Source organism: Arvicola amphibius, chromosome 2 (genome assembly GCF_903992535.2).
Source record: "Arvicola amphibius chromosome 2, mArvAmp1.2, whole genome shotgun sequence".
NCBI classification, from domain to species: Eukaryota; Metazoa; Chordata; class Mammalia; order Rodentia; family Cricetidae; genus Arvicola; species Arvicola amphibius.
In genome coordinates this window covers 166,051,200-166,075,163 of record NC_052048.2, presented here as the reverse complement: position 1 = coordinate 166,075,163, position 23,964 = coordinate 166,051,200, and the positions used below count along the sequence as shown (strand labels likewise).

At 38.7% G+C, this 23,964-nt stretch overlaps 1 protein-coding gene across 1 annotated transcript in view; it reads right to left on the bottom strand.

Moving 5' to 3' along the window:
- Cftr (CF transmembrane conductance regulator) overlaps positions 1-23,727 on the bottom strand; it is a 147,096-nt gene extending 123,369 nt beyond the window's left edge. Inside the window, exon 1 of the mRNA XM_038319519.2 lies at positions 23,521-23,727. Within this exon, the coding sequence (XP_038175447.1) occupies positions 23,521-23,573 (53 nt within the window). The 5' untranslated portion in view covers positions 23,574-23,727. The remainder of the gene's footprint in view (positions 1-23,520) is intronic.
- Between the last annotated feature and the right edge of the window lie 237 nt (positions 23,728-23,964).

Genomic DNA, 23,964 nt, shown 5'->3' with positions numbered 1-23,964 from the left:
AGTTATCCAAACACTAGAATGTTACTTATCATTCCCCAAATTTACATGAGTTCAAAGTATCCCCCATTGTCTGTCTAGTCATACCCAGCCAGAGCCATTGAAGGCATGCAGAGACGAAGAGGCCGTTTGAACCAGTTGTGTAACAGCTATCCTATCTCTTTGCTTTAGCTATTTTGCCAAGTGGTTAGGAGGAGGAGGACTAATTAATTAATGCTAAAAGTTAACTAACCTCTATAAAGCTTTTAAAAACATATGAATAGCACTTTAGTGCCATAACCAACTTAGATTAAAGTTATTTTACAACCATATATAGGTTTTCAATAAATTTTAGAAAAATTAAAATAGAGCCCAGTTTATAAAATTTCTATGTAAAACAAGTAAACTTCAGGAATCCAGTCTAACTTTAGACCTGTAGGAGATCAAGCTAGACAAATTCCCAGCATGAAGGCAGGGATGTTTACAAAGACCTCCCCTTAGCTGAGATATTACTGTCAGCAGAGGGAGACTCAGTTTCTTTCAAGGATTCCAGACCTGAGACTGTACATGTCACAGTAAGTGGTTCTACATTCATGCACACAGTGGCAGCACTAAGTGGACTCGGGGTTAAAAACAAACAACACATGAAGTTGGGAGGGGACAGTGGTGACAGTGACAGGAGAACCTGGAGGGAGGCAGATACACTATATGCATATATCACACTCTCAAACAAAAAAATAATAAAATAATAATTCAATTTAAAATTACGGTAATGATGTTAAGCTAATAGCCACCTCTCTGATGGTTCCATAAAGAATTTGGTGCTGAACTTGCTACATCTCCACTATAATGTTGAATGTATAAGCAATGACCACTAGATCAGCATGATTGGCTTTACAAATACTATGTATGACTGCTAATGTTTAGCCATTTCTCTGTTAAAACATTATTGTTCAAAAAACTCTCATTCTCAAAGGGAATTATAATTATTCCATTTTAGATAGCTAAAACAGAATATAATTAACGAATTTCAGAAGATCTGGACAACTAATTACTTGCTACTCAACAAAATGATTACAAATTCTGAAAAAAAAAGTATCTTCTAAAGGCCTAAGTTTTATAAGCATTCTGGCATCCTAAATGAAAACCAGTTTGTAACTTAATGACAAACTGAGTCCAAACTTTAAGTAATAAAGGAAAAGGAGAGAGAGCAAAAGGAAAGGCAAAGGAAATGGAAAGGGGAGGGGATGGGAGAAGAAGAAAGAGAAGTAGGGAGAGAAGGAAAGAAAAAGTTAGGGGAAAAAGTTTCTCTCTGGAAAGTGTGTGTGTGTGTGTGTGTGTGTGTGTGTGTGTGTGCGTGTGTGCGTGTGTGTGTGTGTGTGTGTGTGTGTGTGTGTGTGTTTTCTTTCTAGTTGCCATTTCTGTTGTAATGTATAGTGATGGACATATAACTTTAGGAACAGGAAATAATTTTTTAAGTTACACAAGAAGTTTCGTATGTCACTACAAATTTATTAACTAAATGCATAAGAGTGATTTAGCCATAAACAAACTTTTTGATGAAGTATGCTTTACCTCCAAGACTACATAATGCATACAGCATACAGCAATATTTTTCATGAAATCGCTTATTCTTTCTTAAAATGTTCATCTTGGCTAATACTTCCACTTGAATACAAAGCAATTCTTTCTGACTACAACTACAAAGCTAATACTAAGAAAACTGCAAGAGGTTTCTTTCAGAGAGAGAGACAGAGGGAGAGAGAGAGAGAGAGAGAGAGAGAGAGAGAGAGAGAGAGAGAGAGAGAGAACCCTAGGTTACAACGCTATCTCTCTGACTTTCAAACCTTGTACCCTTGGAAAAAGCTCTTTGAAATCAGTCAGCTACTTGTCCATCTAGACTAATGACTACCATGGAGACTACAGCTGGCTTTCATGGGAGTCAGATTTAATGTTGTCTAGGAAGAATTACAGTTATATACTTCCTTCTTCATACATGTTGCTTGTCTTTGGTTTAATTTCCATAACAACGGAGTTTATTACTGGAATTACAACAACAATAACAGATTATTTCATCTATTTATAACAATCATACATGTATATATCCTTCTTGTAGATCTGAAACTGGATCTAGGGATGCTTAAGTAATCTGGCAATATGATGTTAGAATGTAAAAATAGGTCTATGCTATCAAAGCTTACTTTTGTCTAATTTGCCATATTATAACTAATTTGAAAAGGTAGCAATACTCCAAAAGCATAAGCAACAATATCAAAAATGGATAGAATGAACATAAAAACTTTATGCTTTAAAATATTCCATAAAGAAAGTAGCAGATATTCTATGTAATTGCGAAAAACTTTTTGCAAATCAAATATCTAATAAGGAATTAATATATCAGACATATAAGTCTTCTAACTTTAATAACAGACAACCAAAATTTAAAATGGTCAAAAGAGCTGAATTTCAAAAAGGTTATTCCAATGGAAATTATACAAATGGCCAGTAAGCATAGGAAATATTTTTACAAAGTAGGAAAATGTAATTCTAAACCACAGTTAGATTCCATTTTATACCCAATAAAAGGGTTGTAATTTATACCCAATAAAAAGGTTGCAAAGGTATGAGAAATTGCAACCCTTGTACTCTGCTTGTAGGAACATAAAATGGTGTTTTTATTTTGGAAAATAACCTGTAAGATGTTTGAAACATTAAGCATAAAGTTGCTGCATGATTTAGCTCCCTTTGCTTTCTTATAAAACCTAGGACCACCTACCCAGGGGTAGCATTGCCCACAATGGACTTGCTCCTCCCACATCAATCATTAACAACAACAAACATGCACCACAAACTTCCTTATTGGCCAATCTGATGAAGTCATTTTCTCAATGGAGGTCCTCTCTTCCCAGATAACTGTACATCACTACAAACAGACCAGACAACAAACAACACATAAGGTGTGAGAAAGCAGAGGAGTAAGCACTAATGATTGTGTAGTTTCTTTCTCATAGGAATAAAAATTGCAATTGCTGCAATTCATTTTAATGATAGTTAACCAAACTGTGAATGAGCTAAAAACAACAACAAAAAAAAAACCAAAAAAGGCATTGTTTTATAGATTTTAAGTGAGTAAAATGTTTGCTATGTGAATTGGATCTCAATAAAGCTGTAAGTAAGAAAGCAGTTATGGAGAGATCAGACATGAGTGGTGGTATTGGAAGAATTTTCTAAATGTGATATACTTCAATAGTGATTTTTTAAACTCTAACCCTTTCCAAATATGCAAATGTCTTGATGGCTGCTGAGAATGCTATCAGAGTGTGCAGGCAGTCATGGGAAAATCTAAAGTTAGTGACATGTAACATGAATGGTATACATATTTTTTTTGTCTCCCAAGGCAAGAAACTTAAAAATTGGAAGCACTAAGAATTGTGACGGGGGAAGAAAGATGGTACCATATGATATTGTAAAGAAACTAAGCGAGAGGGGCCCTTGAAAAGCCAGATCTAATTTATTCACGTGACTTGCATTTAAAAACTTCAGAGGTAACAAGAAAGGCTACAAGAAAGTAAAGAATATTGCCATACTCATGAATATCTGCATATCACCATAGACCCGTCACCTTGCATTGGATGGAGAAAATGACAGAGCCCCACATAGGAGCACCGGACTGAGCTCTCAAGGTCCTGATGAGGAGCAAAAGGAGGGAGATCATGAGCAAGGAAGCCAGAGACACGAGGAGTGCTTTTACCCATTGAGACGGTGGGACAGATCTAACGGGAGACCACCAAGTCCAGTCGGAAGGGACTGATGGAACAGGGACCAAACCGGACTCTCTGAATGTGGCTGACGGTGGAGGAGGACTGAGAAACCAAGGACAATGGCAATGAACATGAACTCTACAGCATGGACGGGCTCACTGTGAGCTTTGTCAGTTTGGTTTGCTCACCTTCCTGGACATAGGGGGACCTGGGAGGACCTTGGACTTAACATAGTGAAGGGAACCCCTGATGGCTCTTTGTCTTTGGAGAGTGGGTGGAAGTGGGGGTTATGGATGGAAGGGAGGGGAGGGAAGGGGGAGGGGGAGGGGAGGAGATGGAAATCTTTAATAAAAAAATGAGAAAAAAAATAAAAAATAAAAAATAAAGAATAGAAAAGAGTCCAAGCCATTTTAGGAGATAACAGAAAGACACAAAGAGTGTAATTTCTAGTGGAGTGCTCATGTACCCTCAAAAAGCAGCCTCACAGAGCCTTTATATATAGCCACAAAGAAAAGCCTAAATATCCTGCAGATACACCAAAGCCATAGGGCTGAATGACCAGGAAGCGGATTACATCCTGTGTTCACTTTTAGAAGCCTAACCAGAGAAGCCCAGTCAACCATTGCTTTCTAATTTCTGACTGATATTTCCATTGGTAATAAAATTATATTCGAATATAAAACCAAGAAATAAATAAAATAAGGAAAGACAGGAAAACGACTGCCTTTGATTCCCTTATGTTGTCTTACTGCTATTGCTAGAACTTCAAGCACTATATTGAAGAGATAAGGAGAGAGTGGAACAGCCTTGTCGTGTTCCTGAATTTAGTGTGATGGCCTTGAGTTTCTCTCCGTTTAGTTTGATGTTAGCTGTTGGCTTGCTGTAAATAGCCTTTTTATTAAATAAAAATAAAAATAAAAAACAAATGGAACTTTAAACTCTACCAACACTTGTCTTCCTAGGGCGACGATCGGGTTCTTTTTAAAGAATTTAATATTCATACATGCATGTAGTGTGCTTTGATTAATTCCCATCCATTCCCCGCCAATGTATTTTGTGTTCTTCCCACCACTTTTCACGCCCTCCCAACTTCATGTGTTCTTACTTATTTTAACTTTAGCACCCAGAGGGCCCACTCAGTGCTTCCTTTCATATCTGTGTATTTATATATACACGTGAGAGTGTGTATTAGAACACAGGTAGCTCTCAGGGATGGGCATAGCTGAGCATTGACTCTCTTCCCTAGCAGCCATGGACGACCAGTGACTCCTCAGATAAAGCGGGGACTCCATGAGGCCCTTCTCCACGCTGGGTGTTTTTTCTATCTTCCTCCTCTTACTGTCTTCATCTTTAAACATTTTGTAGTTGCCTCTAGCCTCTGCTGTATCATTTTATCTACCTAGCAAAATAATTTAGTGAGGACTATAATCTCAAACTGTGGGGTAGACTGTTTGTGTGTGCAGCAATATATGGAGGTTAGAGGATATCTTGTAAGAGTCATACATGCATGTAGGTCATGCTTCTATTATATAGGTCCTAGTTATTAAACAGAGAATTCTCAACAGAAGAAGTTCGAATGGCCCAAAAGACACTTAAGGTCATGCTCAACCTCCTTAGCTATCAGGGAAATGCAAATCAAATCAACTTTGAGATACCATCTTACACCTGTCAGATTGGCTAATATCCAAAACACCAATGATAGCCTTTGCTGGAGAGGTTGTGGGGTAAGGGGTAGATTCATCATTGCTGGTGGGAATGCAAACTTGTGCAACCACTTTGGAAAGCAGTGTGGCAGTTTCTCAGGAAATTCGGGATCAATCTACCCCAGGACCCAGCAATTCCACTCTTGGGAATTTACCCAAGAGATGCCCCAATCATACTACAAAAGCATCTGCCTCAACTATGTCATAGCAGCATTATTTGTAATAGCCAGAACCTGGAAACAACCTAGATGCCCTTCAGTGGAAGAATGGATGAAGAAAAGTGTGGGAATATATACCTATTAGAATACTACTCAGCAGTAAAAAAACAATGGACATCTTAATTTTGCAGGCAAATGGATGGAAATAGAAAACACTATTATAAGTGAGGTAACCCAGACCCAAAAGATGAACATGGGATTGTACTCAGTCATAATCGGGTTTCTAGCCATAATTAAAGGACATCGAGCCTATAATTCATGATCCTTGAGAAGACAATAAGAAGATGAACCCAAATAAAAACATACAGTTATCCTCCTGGATGTTGGAAGCAGATAAGATTGCCGGGCCTAAATTGGGAACTGGGGGTGGGGTGGGAAGGGAGCAAGGGGAGATGGGAGAGAGAAAAGCGTGAAGGGGAGGATGGGGAGACCTTGGGGGAAGGGGATGCTTGGGATATAGGAAGGGTGGACATGGGAGCAGGAAGCATATATCTTAATTAAGGGAGCCATCTGAGGGTTGTCAAGAGACTTGACTCTAGAGGGTTCCCAGGTGTCCAGGGAGATGCCCCCCAGCTAGTTCCTTGGGCAGCTGCGGAGAGGGAGCCGAAAAAGGCCCAGATCCTATAACCATACTCATGAATATCTTGCATATCACCATAGAACCTTCACCTGGTGATGGATGGAAATAGAGACAGAGCCCCACATTGGAGCACCGGACTGAGCTCCCAAGGTCCTGATGAGGAGCAGAGAAAGAGAGAGATCATGAGAAAAGAAAGTCAGAACTGTGAGGGATGCGTTCACCCACTGAGACGGCAGGACATCACCAAGTCCAGTTGGAATGGAAACTGATGGAACATCCGACTAAATCGGACTCTCTGAAAGTGGCTCTGATGGTGGAGGCTGACCGAGAAGCCAAGGACAATGGCGATGGGCTTGGTCTCTACGACAAGGACGGGCTCTGTGTGATCCTTGTCAGTTTGGATGCTCATCTTCCTGGACCTGGAGGGAGTTGGGAGGACCTTGGACTCAACATAGTGTAGAGAACCCTGATGGCTCTTTGGCCCTAGAGAGGGAGGGAGTGGGGGTATAGGTGGAGGGGAGGGTAGGAGGGGGAGGATGGGGGGAGGAGAGATGGCCAATTTTTTAATAAAAACCTGGAAAAAATGAATTTTGTGAGAAATGTAAGAATCATTTCTCAGTCGGATTTACTAAATCCTTTAAAGCGTATCTTTTTTTTAACAATGTGTTAAAATTTAATGTTTGTAGCTTCAATATTTTGTTAAAATGCACTCATTTCCATACTCTTGGAAGAACCCGAAACACTATGTTTATGAAGGTTTTTATGCATTGCCACTTTATCAAAAAACATTAGGCTGAGCAACACTTGTGATTTATTTGCTATGTTTTGTTGAGGGCCTCAGGATTGTTTGCTCTGTGACAGTAGTTATACCGAGGTAAACTAAGTGTCTGCTGTACCATTAAGACTGTTGAATGGAAGTTATCCACAGGCAGCCAGAGAATAGAGTGAGCTAAGTAAGAAGCCTTGCAACCTTCCAGGGCAGTTTATTGCTTCAGCTTTTCCTTTCCTCTCTCACCTCTTAATAGCTTCTCCACCTTGATTTTCCTCTCTGTTTTCCCCACTGTTTCCAAATCTCTCGAGTGGAAAAGAACCTGTAGTCAGTATGAGAATATCTCTTCTCTGTAGTTTGTCTGAAAGGTGTTCAGAGAAGTTTTCAAGAATGTACTAAAGAAGGAAAAAAGAAAGGGAATTGAAGATAAACAGTTATATTAATATTTAGATTAAATTATTATTTTTGGTTAATTATTGATCATCTAGACTAGGGAGATGTAGACATAAGTTTCTGCCTTGCCCGGGTCCCACAGATATTCATTTCCCAAAGAAACACACAGAGGCTTATATTAACTATAAACTGTTTGGCCTATTAGCTCAGACATATTATTAACTAGCTCTTACAACTTAAATTAACCCATAATTCTTTTCTCTGTTTAGCATGTGACTTGGTCCCTTTTCTTAGTAAGGCATTTCCATCTTGCTTCCTCTGTGTGTCTGGCTGGTGACTGAATCTCTGCCTTTCCTTTTCTAGAATTCTAGTCTGGTTGCTCTGCCTATACTTCCTGCCTGACAACTGGCCAATCAGCATTTTATTTAAACCAATATGAGTGACAAATCTTAAAGCGTACCAAGAGCATTATCCCACAGCAGAGAGAAAAGTATAATGAATTGCTGTCTTGTCATTTTCCATCTTACACAATCATCATTTAAAATTTCACTTCATTTTTCTCCCTCTATCTTCTGGTTTGGTCTTGAAATATTTAAAAACAAAAACCCCTGTCATCAGTTATTCCTCCAAGTACTTGAATAGAAATTATAGCTGATATATATCTTTGCTTCCAGGTGAATGCTGCTATAAAGTGTAAAGCTGTCTTTCTTTTATATCCCAACATAGATCTTTAAATTAATGTATGGTGTATAATTATGAAAAGGCTGTGCTAAGTCCTCAGATAATGACGAAAATTACGAGACTGCTCATTATGCTAGGTTTATCACTTTTAATGGGAAACTGTTAGTGGATCTGAAATTCTGTCTATCTTTCTATTGGGCAGGTACAGCATGCTTGTTTGTATTTATAATATGGCAATGGCAAGGCAATAATGCGAGTGTGAGATGAATCCTGTAGAGAGAATGCAATTCTGTTTAAAGGTCGGAAGGAAGTAAGAATTTTCACAATCTTGCCAAAATTTTCCAAGGCGTGTAATCTCAGAAGCTTGGAATATTTAAGTTGCAGGAGGCTCTGAGTTGATTTCCAGTACAAACTTAGGGGGAGAGGGAGAAAAGAAGGGGAAGAAAGTGAGTACAGAAAATAGACAGACACTGTACCTACAGATTGGGTTCAATCTGGGATGTCCTGCGGAAAAATTAATTCTTTAGCTCTGAGCTGCTTGGAGAAGGAGGAATAACAGCACAAATCCAAGGATAGCGTTTTTATGCCTTCTCTGGGCACAATAGCACAAGCAATCCCCAGTTATTGTAGATACAGTGACTGGTGGGGAGCAGAAAACCACAAGTGAAGTTTGATTTCTCTCTTTTTTTTTTTATATTTTTACCTTATCTTTTGAGGTGTTTTAATTTTTCTTTTAATATTTATTTATTATGTATACAATATTCTGTCTGTGTGTATGCCTGCAGGCCAGAAGAGGGCACCAGACCCCATTACAGATGGTTGTGAGCCACCATGTGGTGGCTGGGAATTGAACTCAGGACCTCTGGAAGAGCAGGCAATGCTCTTAACCTCTGAGCCATCTCTTCTTCTCTTTTAGTTACTATGAAAGGTGCCGGCAAGCGAGCAGTTGAACTCTTGAGCAAAGCGCTCACTGCAGAAGGAGCCTTGCAACCACAGAGACAATGCTGGCATTTCAGCATCTGTCAGGGTCGTGGGCATTTCTTTAAGGGCGAGAATTTTTGGGGACTTTCATCTGTTGAGTTCCTGCTAGAAAAAATCTTGTGTTGGATGCTTCTTCTTGTTATTGAAATTTGTCTCTTACATGTATATCTTAGGCGTAATTGGATGTTTTTCTTGTGTACTTTTCTGTGCTGTTTACCACATTAAGTTGGTCAAGAATGTTCACAGAACAGATATCTTTTCTTGGCTATTATATTTATTTTAAACTCTAAGACAACTTTAATGAACTTATTAAAATTGGGATTAGAATAAAAAAAATTTCCGCCTCCTCCCCACCTCCCATTTACCCCCCTCGCCCGTCCACTCCTCCTCCCTTTCCTATCCAGAGAGCAGTAAGGGCTCCCTGCCCTGTGGGGAAAGTCCAAGTTCCTCCCCACTCCATCCAGGTTCAGGAAGGTGAGCATCCAAACAGGCCAGGCCCCTCCAAAGCCAATATGCGTAGTAGGATGTCATTGTCCTTGGCTTCTCAGCAGCCCTCATGTCCGCCATGTCAGGGAGTCAGGTTTTATCCCATGCTTTTTCAGTCCCAGTCCATCTGGGCTTGGTAAGCTCCGAACAGGTCAGCCCCACCATCTCAGTGAATGGAGGGATTTGTGATAACATGGTCTCCATAGTTCTCCTTACAATCACTAGTCAGAAGGGCTGGTTCTTGAATTCTCATTGTCTTAGCCTCCTCTTCACTTAGTTTTGCTTACGCTCTCTGCTCTATGGACACTGTTAAACCCCAGTTACCTATGTGAATCCTCAGAGGGACTAAAATGCAGTGTGGCATTTTATACAGGTGTTTCATCCATACATGTTTTCCCATCTCCCAACTAAATATGGAATTTGATTACTAATGTCATTTTAATCCTTTTAATTTCTATTATGATCCCCTTCAGCCTCTTAAAAAATTGTAAACTCTAACAAACTGATGTAGAAGCTTGCCATTCTTATGCCTGTTTTCTTAGTGATAGGGAGGATGTAGATAGGCACTTTTTATTGTAGATGGACCTGTTTTGTTATATGTAATTTTACTAGCTGAACCTGGCATATATTGTTCTAAAGTTATCTTGACTTCAGAATTTGGATCTAAGGATATCATGCTTTGGGAAAGAGTTTCTTCTTTTGTATTCACAGAGGATGAGACCCTGTGGATTGCTTCTATTCCAATATGGTATGATAGACCATGCCCTCCTGAAAGGTTGCTGTGAACACCCTCAAAAATTACTACACTCAACTGCCAACTGAGATGAACCTGGCACACATGTTACACCATGAAAGATCTGATTAACAGCACCCCCCACTCAGCAGGAAGCAGTTTGGAGAGGAAATAACTGCACCCATATTCCCAAATATCATTTATAAATGTCTTTTACATTTAAAGGAGGATATGATATAGATATGAATAATTTGCATTAGTGTGGATTTTAAGGTCAATTTGTTATATTGTATATGTATTTCTAATCTTAAGCTATTGTGATTGTGTAGTTCAATTAAAAATGTAATGTATAATTAGGAAATATAGGTTGTTAATGGATAATCATCAATAACAGTCAAGCTTGTAGTCATGTAAGATTTTTCTAGATATATAGATATATATTTCAGTTAGATAGGCATTCTTCATATCTTTCAAAGACTTCAGAACATGGAATTTAAGATGTTTTAATAACTTAAGGCTTTTAATGACAATGAGACACATCTGCTCCTGGCCGCACCAGTCGACTTCAAGAGGAAGATGGGCATCAAAGAGGCTCCTTATGGAGTTTGATAGCCATTTGGACGAGAAACTGCTCTTGCCTGGACTGTGCATAAAACTGGACACAGAGAACCCTCAGAGAGAGGACTGCTGAACTTGCCTAAAGGTGAGATGATCTTTTGGGGTTCCTGATTTATGAAAAGAGTCTGCGAGGCACAATTCTGCAGGACACAGCAGATACTGACTGAACTGCCTTTGAAATTCCCTGCTTCATGGAAATGTCTGCTGGAAACTATGGGCCTGTAGGCAGAAAGATGGGTACCCCCAATGTGCAGAGGAACTTTTGGGTGACTGGCCAGGAAGCGAGATGTCTCTGTGATTTCTAGAGTTTTGTAAGTTGCTTACTTCTCATTTACTTAGGTAATATATATCCTTCTGGAGTTTTTGATTGAGTTGAAGAATAGATAGATAATTATAGTTGTTTCCTTGTTATAATAAAAGATAAAATAGATTAAATATGTAACTGTAATTCTTACTTGATAACTGATTTTTGTTATGATATGTATTTTACTATGTTATAAGTGAAAGCCTTTTTTGTTAAACAGAAAAAGAGGAAATGATGTAGGTGTGTCTTCTATCTATCTGATGATTTCATTGGTTAATTAATAAAGAAACTGCTTGGCCTGATAGGTTAGAACATAGGTGGGTGGAGTAGACAGAACAGGATGCTGGGAGTGAGGCAGATGCCTCAGGCATTCGCCATGCCTCTCCTCTCTGAGTCAGACGCAGGTTAAGATCTCTCCTGGTAAGTGACCACCTCGTGGTGCTACACAGATTACTAAATATGGGTTAGTCAAGATGTGAGAGTTAGCCAATAAGAGGCTGAAACTAATGGGCCAAGCAGTGTTTAAAAGAATACAGTTTCCGTGTAATTATTTTGGGTAAAGCTAGCCGGGTGGCGGTACACAGCCCGCCGCTCCCATCACAACATTTTATGACTCTGAATTTAGGGTTCATATCCTGTTCCTGAGTTTGGGAGGCAAAGTATTTCTACTGGCATTGTCCAAATACCTTGGTATCACCAAGAACAAACAATAAAACTCCCCAGTTGCAGCAAGGAAAAGAAGAGGCTCACACCCCTCCCCGACTGTGCATTTCTGGGGAAAGAGATGTAGATAGGGAATGGAGTCAACAGCCACATCCTGTCCGGGATATGCCATGAAATAACACTACTTAAAGGCCTTACTTAATATTTTTATCTTTATTTTAAACATAGAAATGCTATTAATAATATCAGCTAGGATCTATTAAAAATTAAATTGCTAATTTTTTCATAATAAAGCTTTTCACAACACATACTAAATAATGGTGATTAATTCATTAATTGCTTAATGCCAATTTAAGAGTTCAAATTAGCCACCTTGACACTGAAGTAGTTAAAAGGGCAGTTCCTAACCAAACTATGGTAGGTTTAGTGGAAATGATTTTATTGGTATTTAGAGTTTGTCTGGCTTTTTTTAAACCATGAAATGCCATGATCTCTTGCTTCCATTTAGGCTTTAAGAAAATGAACTTTAAAGAAAAACATTGAGCCAGATTCTCTGGCTTTTGAACTCTGCAGGAGTTCCACTGGATGAAAACATTGATAATAAGGTGGCTCTTAATTTTTAAAAAGATTCTCCTATCACCATCATGAGACAAGTCAGCTGGGTTCGGCTGGGGTCACACTAAAGAAAAGCCCTGAAACAAAGCCTGAATTCTATTTCTAAGAAGGCAGCAGATACATTGATATTATTTCTTAAATATTATTTACAGTGAGCCTCTCTCAGTGTATGGTCTGTTTCTCTCCTGTGTACACCATTCTGAAACCCTACTGTACTCTGAGCTTCTACACAGACTGCCTATTCCTGTGTCTAAACTGCTGCTTTTTCCTGAACTAACCACTGCACTTGGCACATGATTCTCACTTCAATTTGTTAAATTGTTGAATTAATGTTTACATATCCTATTATGCTTTGTTAACGTATTTTGCTCATTAGACTAAATTCTTAAGGACAATATGGCGTACAATTTATCTTCCTACCTTCATTGTACTGTCACTACATTAAACAAATTAGAAACTTAGTGAATTGATCTGTTAATAATTAATTCCACAAACGTTGTATGTTTGTAGCACTCTGAAAACATTGACTGCAAGTAGGTGTTGCTCACACATTACTCCTGATCAAGGCATTGAAAGAAAACAAAACCATAAAACATCCAAGTCTATAGGAATGCTTGCAACATGAAGCATTTGTATTTGTTCAGCGATAATTCTTTAATAGCAAGTCTCTTATCACTTAATGGCTCACAATATTAATATTATTTAATTTTGTTTAATAAAACTTAATTAAACATTTTTCATTTTCAAAATTTTCTTCCCAATATTGGTCTTCATTAAATTTTTTAGTACAGATATACCAAAATTTCATAAACACACACCCCATGATAATTCCCATATCCTGCCTTTTGGTGTCCTCTGCACGTTTCTCCATATTCTCAGGGATATTTTGTGTTTATCTTCAAATATTCACATCATAACCTCTGATGCCTCAAAATGTTTGGAGGAAAGATGCTTAGTAGGTTCTAGCCAACATGATGGTTTCACTTACAAAGGAAGGTTTTGAAAGACTGGTCTGAATGAGACACAAGGAGAAATCTGTGAAGAAGGCTGATATCAGGCAAGCTCCTACAAATGTTAAAATGCCAAAGATGGCCATGAGCAAGCTGACAAAACCAAGGGGGAAGCAGGGAACAGGACTTCTCCCTCAGTTTAACACCTGAGCTCACACTTGAAGCTTTCAGAACTGTACTAATAAGCTTTTGGTGCTTAATCCATTCAGTTTTACAGTACTTTGTGATATCAGCCTCTGGAGAAACACAAGGCCCTAAGCAGCAAGGAAAGAGAACGTTAGGGCAAAGGGAGTAACCTAAGTACCTGAGATAAGCTTAAAAGTTTAAATGTGGGTTTGGAAGAACCCTAGGAGCTCAAAGCATTTGCCTAACATGCTACATAAAGCCCTGAGTTCAATTTCAGCAACACCAGACAGACACAGAGACACACAGACACACACAATTGAGGATGAAAGTCAATGGCAAACAAAGAGTATAGGATGAACAAGGCATTTGTGAATAGAATCATAATTCAGTGAAGTATTGCATCTACTTTATAGGAGTGTTAACTGTAGGAAGGAAAGAGCTACAGTCTTAAATTAAAAAGTGTTATGTGTGACAACACTGCTATAGCTAGTAAGAGTATTACATTTATTTAATAAAGACCAATTCTGTACCTTGTGTCACTTATCACTTAATACACAGAAAGTCTTCTCTGGGCTGGTGGCTAGGACAATTGATAAGGTGGTTGGAGATTAGACTGACACTAACTCACAGCATTTAGGTTAAACAGATTTGCCTTCCTAAAGTAAACAGGCTTTCCCTAATCCATTGAAGACGCAACAAAAAGACTGGTCTTAGCTGGGTGTGGGTGGCACACACCTTTAATTAAACCCCAGCACTAGGAGGAAAGGCCGGCCTAACTCTGTGAGTTCAAGGCCAGTCTGGTTTGCAGAGTGAGTTCCAGTACAGCTAGTACTGTGATACAGAAAAAACTTGTCTCAAATACACAGAGAAAAAAAAGATCAGCCTTCCCAAATGAGACCTAATTCTACAAGACTGCTTTTGAACTCAAACCTGAACACTGGTTCTCCCAAGTCTACTCTGAAAACAACCCTTTGTTTTTGAACTTGCCATTTTTTCTTAGTCATGGGACCTAATTCTTTATATTTACTATTGGTTTCTGATTATCAGGAGAACCCTAATATACAGAGCAAGCACTCAAAGAGCATTGAATATTATTATATTCTTGGGTCAGGTGGAAATGAAAATGCTTTATTGTGCCAATGAGAATAATTGAGTATCAGAAGATTAAGTAAATTGCCTAAGAACACACTGTTAATAAGTCACAGAGAGGATTCCAGCTAAGCCTGATTCCAAAGTACATGTTTCTTTTGCTACATATTGCTACCTAAGACCTGACAGAGAGGCTAGACATGAAGTAGAATGTGAGACTGTTTTCAAAAGGTACAGGCAGATGAAGAATGGGATTCAAAAATTTCCAGGCACAATCAGTATAAGAAAAATCTAGTTCAGTTGCCTTGAAACTTTAAGTCCCAACATCTACCACTCCATAGATATCTCACCAAATTTTGATTTGAAATATCAGTCTTTTGAAGTGATTTTTAAAATTTTTTTAATTATGAATAAAAACCTCAGATATTATCAAATATGTTATATGCTAATTTTAGGCCCTTAAATAGGAAAACATCACTGGACATCTCTTTCCACTTGCTGAAACTCATGATCGTTACTGTTAACTAAGCATTGTATAAGTGACCATGTTCCTATAGCAAGTGTCAGCCAAGCTCAGTTAATTGCCCTCACAATGTTTTGCAGCACACCTGCTGGACACATGGTCTCATTGACAGCGTGACAGAAACTAAAGGATATCAAGGAAGTGATAAGTAACAAGCCACAGATAAGATTATCACAGCTTTAAATAAAATGGTTTTATGCACTTGAAGATGACACCAATTATAAAACTCCTCAATTCAACACATTCTCTCAAAAAAAAAGTACATGACAGTTTTTTAGAAATTATATAGACATTTACACAATTACTTATCACTTTGGTACCATAATTAAAGTTTTAGCTTAAGTCATTTTCATATTCAAGTAAAAAAATTCTGCATCACTGTTGGCCTTTTCTAGGTATGAACAGGTCACAGTGGAAGTCTGCCTTCAAAACACCTTCACTTTTGGGACAGATGTAGAACTTTAAGGTATGGCAGAGTACTAAAACTTGGGGAACTCATAATGCAGTTACCTTCCCTGGTACACCTGATAAGCATCCAAGTAAATATTACCTGTTTCTTTCAAAACTGGATCAGAGAATACTCTTTCTCAAGAAATACCAAGCAACCAATTAAGTTAAAAGTCAACCTTGTTAGGTGAAAACTAATGCAAACCCCCCCCCCCCAACAAAAGCCAAACAAACTGAAGTCACAGGAATAAGGAATATACATGACTTTTATGTGCAGCTATGTTTCTATATTATAATTTATACTTGGCTATGATGGCAAAAAAGCCTGAATGAAGAATGTTTTGGTGTGGTGAGAATAGAATATCAAATGACTGGACCTGAAGCATGGCTTAGAAGTGAGAGTAAGAAGGGTTTAGGATGTGAAAACTCAAGCAGAGGCCTAGCTCGGTATTCTTGAGGGAAAATGAAAGAATAGGAAGGTGGCTTTGGGAAGTTAGGGCACTAGGTACTACATAGCTAGTATAATCAAAGCAGAGCACAGCTGGAATCGGTTTGTAACTGAGCTGTTACTACGCCAGTGTTTAGCTACACTATGCTTTTTGACTTCTGTTTTTCAACTAAACTAAGGAATATAATCATAAAATCTAAAAAATGAATGTGATGGCCTTTTTACTACAAAGAAGAAAGGTTGCATGATTAAAAATATTAGAATGAAAACTAAGCAGAATAAACAGAATCCCTATATAGGCTCTAAGATAACTACTAGATACTTGGTATCAGGGGTTAAATAGTAATGCTAAACAAATATGCAAACACCTGCTTGCATGAGTAAATAATGAATAATTAAAAGCCACATTTGTATTTCAATATATTATTTGCACCTTAACGAGCTCATCTTATAGTTATTATCTGGTTAATCAAATGTTTATTGCAAAAACCTTTGGTTTTGTTTTGGGATTGCTACCTCTGAACTTAAGTAATCCTACAAACTTAATACAATAAATAAAATTTTAAACTCACTGTAGTATGTATTTGATGTACTAAATTAAATTATGGAAACAGCCAATGTCTTATTTTACTACTGACTCAGATCCATGGTTGGTTTTTTTAATCTAATTAATCCAGAGGGAAATCACTGGTTTTTTGCACTCTCTCCCAGAACATTTTAATATAATATAATTTTAATATATATATAATATATATATATATATATGAATGAGCATGCACATTTGCATGCTATGCTTTGATTTTTTTAAGTACAGAAAACAGTGATATTAGCTATCAGGTGAATGGAGTTAGAAAAGCAAATGTGAGATTTTAGATGATAAATCTGTCTTCCGTGAACTAAGCAGTAGAAGTTTCTTCGGAAATAAGTACTTTTCAGGGCTTGGGGTGCAGCCAAGTAGTAGAGCACATGGGACTGGGTTTAACCCCCCCATACTACCAAATAAAATACTGGTTCTGCCTAATTATCACTTATTGAAACGAAAGAACTGATAAGTCAAAGAATTATTCAAATAGCTGTATATAATGCCACCTCATGCCATGTACCTTTCTCATTCGATAGACATATAGGACTTACAGAGGCTTCCATCCTCACATCAGGCTTCTTAACTGAATCATTTCACTCCAGAAGATGCATTAACTCTCTACTCTGTCCTCTCAATCTATCAATCTAGATTCCTCTTCTCTCTTCTCTCACATTCTACCTCTAATTAAGAAATCTAGGTGAATTGAGTCCATTGATATAAGTGATATCTAATGACCAGTGGTTGTTAACTTCAGTCATTTTTAGTAGTAGAGTTTGTGGTTTCCCTTCTTCTAGTTGTGCTGGTGAAGGGTCGCTAGATGCCTGAGTTATTGTGGGCGTTGTTGGAATCCTTGGTTTGTGACTTTCCTTTCTATTACTTTCTGCAAGGCTGGATTTGTGGCTGCATATTGTTTAATCTGTTTTTGTCCTGGAATATCTTGTTTTCTCCATCAATGGTGAATTGCAAGCTTTGCTGGGTATAGTAGTCTAGGCTACATCATGTTCCCTTAGTGTCTGTAGCACATTCTATCCAAGGCTCTTCTGGCTTTCATGGTTTCCATTGAGAAATCAGGTTGTAAGTGAGGGGTGCGTTCACTCATGAAGACGGTGTTGTGACAGAACTAAAGGGAGATCACCAAACTCCAGTTTGGAACGGGACTGATGGATCATGTGACCAAACCCGTCTCTCTGAATGTGGCCAACAGCAGGGGCTGGACTGAGAAGCAAAGGACATTGGCGCTGGGCTCTGATTCTTCTGCATGGACGGGCTCTGTGGGAGCCTTCTCAGCTTGGTCGATCACCTTCCTGGACCTGGGGGGAGTTGGGAGGACCTTGGACTTAGCATAGAGTGGGGAACCCTGATGGCTCCTTGGACTGAGCGGGAGGGAGAGGGAGGTATGGGTGGAGGGAAGGGGAGGGAAGGGGAGAGAAGGAGGGGCGGGAGAAGGGGAGGAAAGGAGCGGAGGGAGGGGAGGAGGAGGGAAGGAGATGGAAATTTTTAACTATAAAAAAAAATAAACCATGAGAAGAAAAAAAAAGAAATCTACCTATTTTACTTCTGAAACATCTTCTAAATCCAGCCTCTTTTTCTATCCTCTGACACTCTTTTCAAATTTCATTTCTTTGACACCACTCTGTAACAAGCTGAAAATGGTCACATCCTGATGCAGGAATCCTGTCACTTTCACTAACAGTATGATAAGCACTGAGGACTTTACCAAGTCCTCAGTCATCTGGCTGCTTGCTGGTTTCCAAACCTTCCTCCCTCATCGCTCTCATGTTTTCAGGACAAACTCAAGACCTTCTCTAACCCCCTGAAGGTCTCTTTTTTATTCTCTCCATAATTCCTACGCACAATCTGTTCTGTGTTTTATCTTTCTTTGAATAAAAGAAAGATAAAATCCCCATCTTCTTTGCCTGAATAATATTTGCAGAATGACTTCCTCTGGGAGTGATGACAAGAACACTTCTCTAGCAAACCAGCCTGTACAGGCAAGAGTCTGGATTAGGAGTCTCTGCTGAGAGCTTCTACAAGCCCTTTAAACCTTCAGTTGTAAGATATTTAATTTAAGATATTGTTCAGAGGGCAACACCTCTACCACCTTAATGCCTAGCAAAGAATACAGCCATGGTGAATAAATGAATGAAAGTGCCCTTCAATAATTGCTCTGAATCATGACCTACAAGGAAATATTACTTAAACATGGCTCTTTGTGGCGGATTATCTGGTGATATCAAGAGAATGTCTTCCTGTCTGAAAATCCTAACAATGCTAAAGACTCAAAAATCTCCAAACCATTTCCTCAAGCTAGATTAAAGATTCATCAAGTATGCCATCTTCTAAAGGGCCAGTCATAAGATCACAGGAAAAATTGGAAGAAAAGCTTGCTCTACAGGAAATGTGTCAGCAGTTGTTTCCCCGGTCCATTTTACCAAAGTAATTGTCACCATGTCAGCAACGCTGAACGCAATCAGTATACAATATGCATGGATCTCTATAGTTGACCACAATGGAGCTAATTTCAACAAGAGATAGTTATTAGAACCATGTAATCCAGGAGTCCTGAAATGGTCTGACTACTACAACACAAGTTAGTTTACAATTTCAAATAGCCATTAATGTCAATAGACAGCCATTAATAGGCTGTACAGAAATTTTGATAAGCCTCATCACATGGACACAGTTGCAAAAGCCACATTTTGAAAAGCTCTGCAGAAATTTAAGTCACCTAATAGTAGCATGAACTTTTAAAGGATTTTTGCTAAAAGCCCAAATTCTCTGACAATCAAGTCTATGAAAAGTACGCTTTGTAATGCTAAATTTACACAGAAAAACAAACAAGCAAAATAACCAACCAACATGTTGCATCCATTCCATTTGTAAGTATGAAGGGAAGCCACTAAATCAATGTTTCCCTTTATGATAATGTACAACATATTTATGAAATTACTGTGTCTCCAAACAGACCTGTTTCATAGTTTATCCCTCTTAAACTCATTGCTTTGCGGGGACTTTTCTCTGAGGAAATGCTCTACACAAGCCACATGGGAACAGAGGATCAAAATGGCCAAAACTGCTGCTGACTCACAGGTATCTTAAAGTTTCAACAAATGATACCTAACTGCATGCTAAATGGTTACCACCCATCCCTTACGGTTTACCAATCCTATACTTACCTATAGTGCTACCACCCTGAAATTACAGGTTCCTGGGCAAGGACATTAACAATAATAATATACTTTGTAGTAATATTTATTCGTGGATCTCTTAAACAAGTTTCAACATTTATGAATTGAATATTATCACAGTAAGCCCAGCTTCCATAGAGAAAACTCAAGCCTTGATTTCTCCTATGTATCAGCATTAAGTGTGCAGTGAGGGGCATTTCTTTGATATATCAGATAACATGTTGATAAAGTTATTTTTAAAATAAGAGCTTCCTCTGCTCTTGGTAGCAAGGTATTGAATATTAAAAGTGTATTGTGTAATATGTGCTGTAAAACCATGGAAGAAATTTAATAATTGTGATATCAACTAATTTAACTGTATCATATTTATTATACATACACACTGTAAATGACAATTTTTATCACATCATCTACAGGAGGTGCTCTTAGAATTGTGCATTAAACCAACAAAAACTGGCATGAAACTAACATATAGCCCAAGTTGAAAACTCTGAGCTGTGTAATATCAAAACACGATCAGCAAAAGGAAAATAAATAGAAGAGAGTCCTGAGGGGCTGTATAGAGCCAACATTGGGCAGTGTCTGTCCACTGTCCAAACAGAGGGTCCCCATCCTCGATGTAGCTTCACCTAATACCTACTGGTGAAAAAGGCAAACGATAGCATAGAAACCTGGAGCTATCGGCACTGAATTGCATCCATCAACTAACTAAAGAACATGTGGAATTCAGCTATCCCAGGCTTCCTAAATAACATGATTGCACACTCATACATCAAAATTGGCCTTTGGATTTGCTAGCCTAAGTCTTGCGCAATAGATAAACATAAGATAATGTCTGTGTATGGATCAGAAACATAATGCACATGTTGCTGCCCCGTTTTCTGTAAGTGTTCCTAGCTCAGTCAGTAAAGTGCTTCACAAGCATGAAGACCTGAGTTCAATCCCAAGCACGCAAGTAAAAAGGTAAGTGAGGTAACACATACTTATAATCCTAGTGTTGGGAAGGTAGAGGCAGGAAGACTCACTGGGCTCCCTGGAAAGTGTGTCTAACATAATTGGTAAAATTCGGGCCAATGAAAAACCTGTATCAAAGGCAATGATAGGCTTTCTGAGGGTGATACCTTATACTGCCCTTTGGCCTGCACATACAAACACACACACACACACACATACAGACACACACACACACACACACACACACACACACACACAAAGGTACCCATCAGGTATGATCTTTTTATTACAGTTATATGAAACTGTAAACTTCAAACATTTCTCTATATCAAAGGCTTTTAGAAATTAGTCCCACTAATATATGATTCATAAATTCTATGCAAGTATATCACCATTTGTTCTAAAACAACTTATTTCATAAATGTTATCATACATCTTCAAGCTAATATGCATGTTTTCCACAAAACACTCGAATTTTTCATGGTAAAATTGTCTTCTGTGTTAGAATAGTTCCAATGCCTTCCAAATTTTCACTCACTGTAAATTCATAACCCCAACCATAATAATGGACACATGGAATTCAGCCTTTTTAGTCTTTTATGACCCTGGGGCTGATGAAATAGTGCTCAGAAAGTCTGTCTCGAGGGCATTTAAGGAGATCTGAGCACATGATTTTCCTCTACATAGCTAGTAAATTCATATTAGTTGAGACTATCCCATACATTAACTTCTCAAACATACACATCACATATAGGTTGATAGCCACAAAATTATACCCAAAAGAACTAAACTCATTGTCTTACAGAAATGAGGAGCATGGTACTGGAAAGAACATAAGAATGTAGAAAATAACCATAGTAGTTAGCATTTCCTCAGTAAGCACAGGACGCATTTCTCAAAAGATTAACCTACTATGTCATATGCACACTGACAGCCTCCAAGTTAATACCAAGTCACACAGACTGTGAAAGGACTTGCCTAGTAAGCAAGACTAAGTACAAGTGATGGGAACCCAGAGCCCAGTGCCCTTGACACTAGGTGACACTGCCTAGTCCAGTGGTGGGGGGAGGTTTTCACCTTTAAAAAGTATAGTCCAGAAGGAAGTTTCTATCACTGACTGGTACTTTAGCTGAATGTCAGTTCCTATAAATAGCAGGAACTTAACTCTTAAAAACACACCTATTCTTAAAGCAACTGATTATGAAATCATTTGAAGTACAGAAATGAGTATGCTCTTAGCAATTTTCACAGCCATTATAATACTTTTCCTTTCCAAATCCAACTAAGAGCATTTGTAAAGTGCTAAAATAAATTAGCTGGATTGTAAAATAGGAGATTTTTGAAACGCTGATAAATGAACAATCTAAGTTTCTTCACACTTAGTGGAGAAAATACGTACGAGACATTCATTCTCCTGAAAACTTACTTTTCAGAAGGCACTGACATTTAGGTTCTGCAAAGGGCTCTCATAAAAGCGTACAATTTATGACAATTAACACTGTGACTCTGTGAGTAGTAGGGAAATCGATCAAGGCTGATAAGCTACATTTATGGGTGAAGTAACAAAAGGCATTGTTAATACAAAAGGTGATTCCAAAGGGCACAGACCTTCTCTCCCATCCACCGGAGGAGCTCTCCTGCAGAGGCATCTGTCCTCTTAGCCCTGAGCTCTAGACCTGCAGCCAAGGTAACTTCAGGAAGCCTCCTAAGCTGAGCCTTGACCTCCTAACCACACCACAGGGCACATTAGAAATATGTGACACTTCTGATCTTTAGTTTGCTGATTCACTGAGGAGCTGTGAGTCAAGTGAGGTTTCCCATGAGAGAGGAGACAGAACAGAGAGACACACAGAGAGAGAGCGCAGATCCTTTTCATTCATGCACCCTAGAAGAACACAGTAGATGAAGCATCACAAACGGCAAATTCAAAGTGCTTAATTATTCTTGCCCCAGGTCTTCCGACTTAAAATCTAATTATAAAATCTTATTAAATCGAGTTATTTGGCTATGCTGTGCAAAGTAGGAGAAGAGAACAAAGTCCTAAGTGTCAATTGGGATAGCTTCAGTAGGTAGAACCCCAGCTTCATATCCCCACGGTAATTGCATTTATAAGTATATTGCTTTTAATATTTCTGCTTTTTAAAGATAAATATTTTAACTTACTTGCTCACATTTTTAAAAAGAATAATGCAAATGAGGTGAGCATGTTAGACTTACTCAATATTACAAAAGCAAAAAGTACAATATACTTTCTCAACTTCTACAAATTCAATCAACAAATGTTTTCTGAGCACCTACTACATACAGGCATAACACCTACAGACAAGCTTCCTGGGGAGAAAACAATGAACCAATCTTAAGAAGTTTTCATTAAGCAAATTTCTTATTTACAACTTTTTCAGGGAAAAAAAACTTAAGAAATCTATTGCTCTGCAGCATATTTAGGTGTTGCGAGTCTGATTCTCAGTTAAAGTAGATTTTGTTTCCTATCTAGTCAGCTTCACTTTATTCTACAAAATCCATATTTTCTTTAAAACAATGAATGGCAACACACCCTTAAAAACAAAACGAAAATAACAAAAAACTCTTCCTGTTTCCCCAAAATCTGCCCATATTCATTCCCTTCTCTGGCATGGGCACAACTGCAAAGATCTGCTGGGCAGCCACTCACCTGAAAAAGAGTTTGGAGATAAAGCTGGCTTTCTCTAAAGGCGACTTCTGCATTATGTCTCCGTGGTGCAGTGTTGTCTGTGTCCCGCAGGTTTCAGGTTGGACTCGACCTCTGAATATCCAGGACCCGGCCGATGCTTTTGGCTCTTCCCCTTTTCTGGGACCTGCGGTGATGTCATTTGCTTCCAATTTCCCCCAACCAACTGGGTCCCACACACCGCCCCTTCCCTCTGCTTTCTTCCCCCGCCTCTACAGCCCAGGTTAAAAACCAACGCTGCCTAGCCCAGCCCCACAGCCTCTGCTCTCCACGCCCCGCGCCCGCCCATGCGCTCCTTCCTCCTGCGCGCCTTGCGCGCGCCCGCTCGCGCCTCATTTTCCCGGCTCTCACTTCCAGCGCCTTCCTGCGCTCCCTGAATCTCTACCTTCTGGCAGTTGCAGCTCAGAC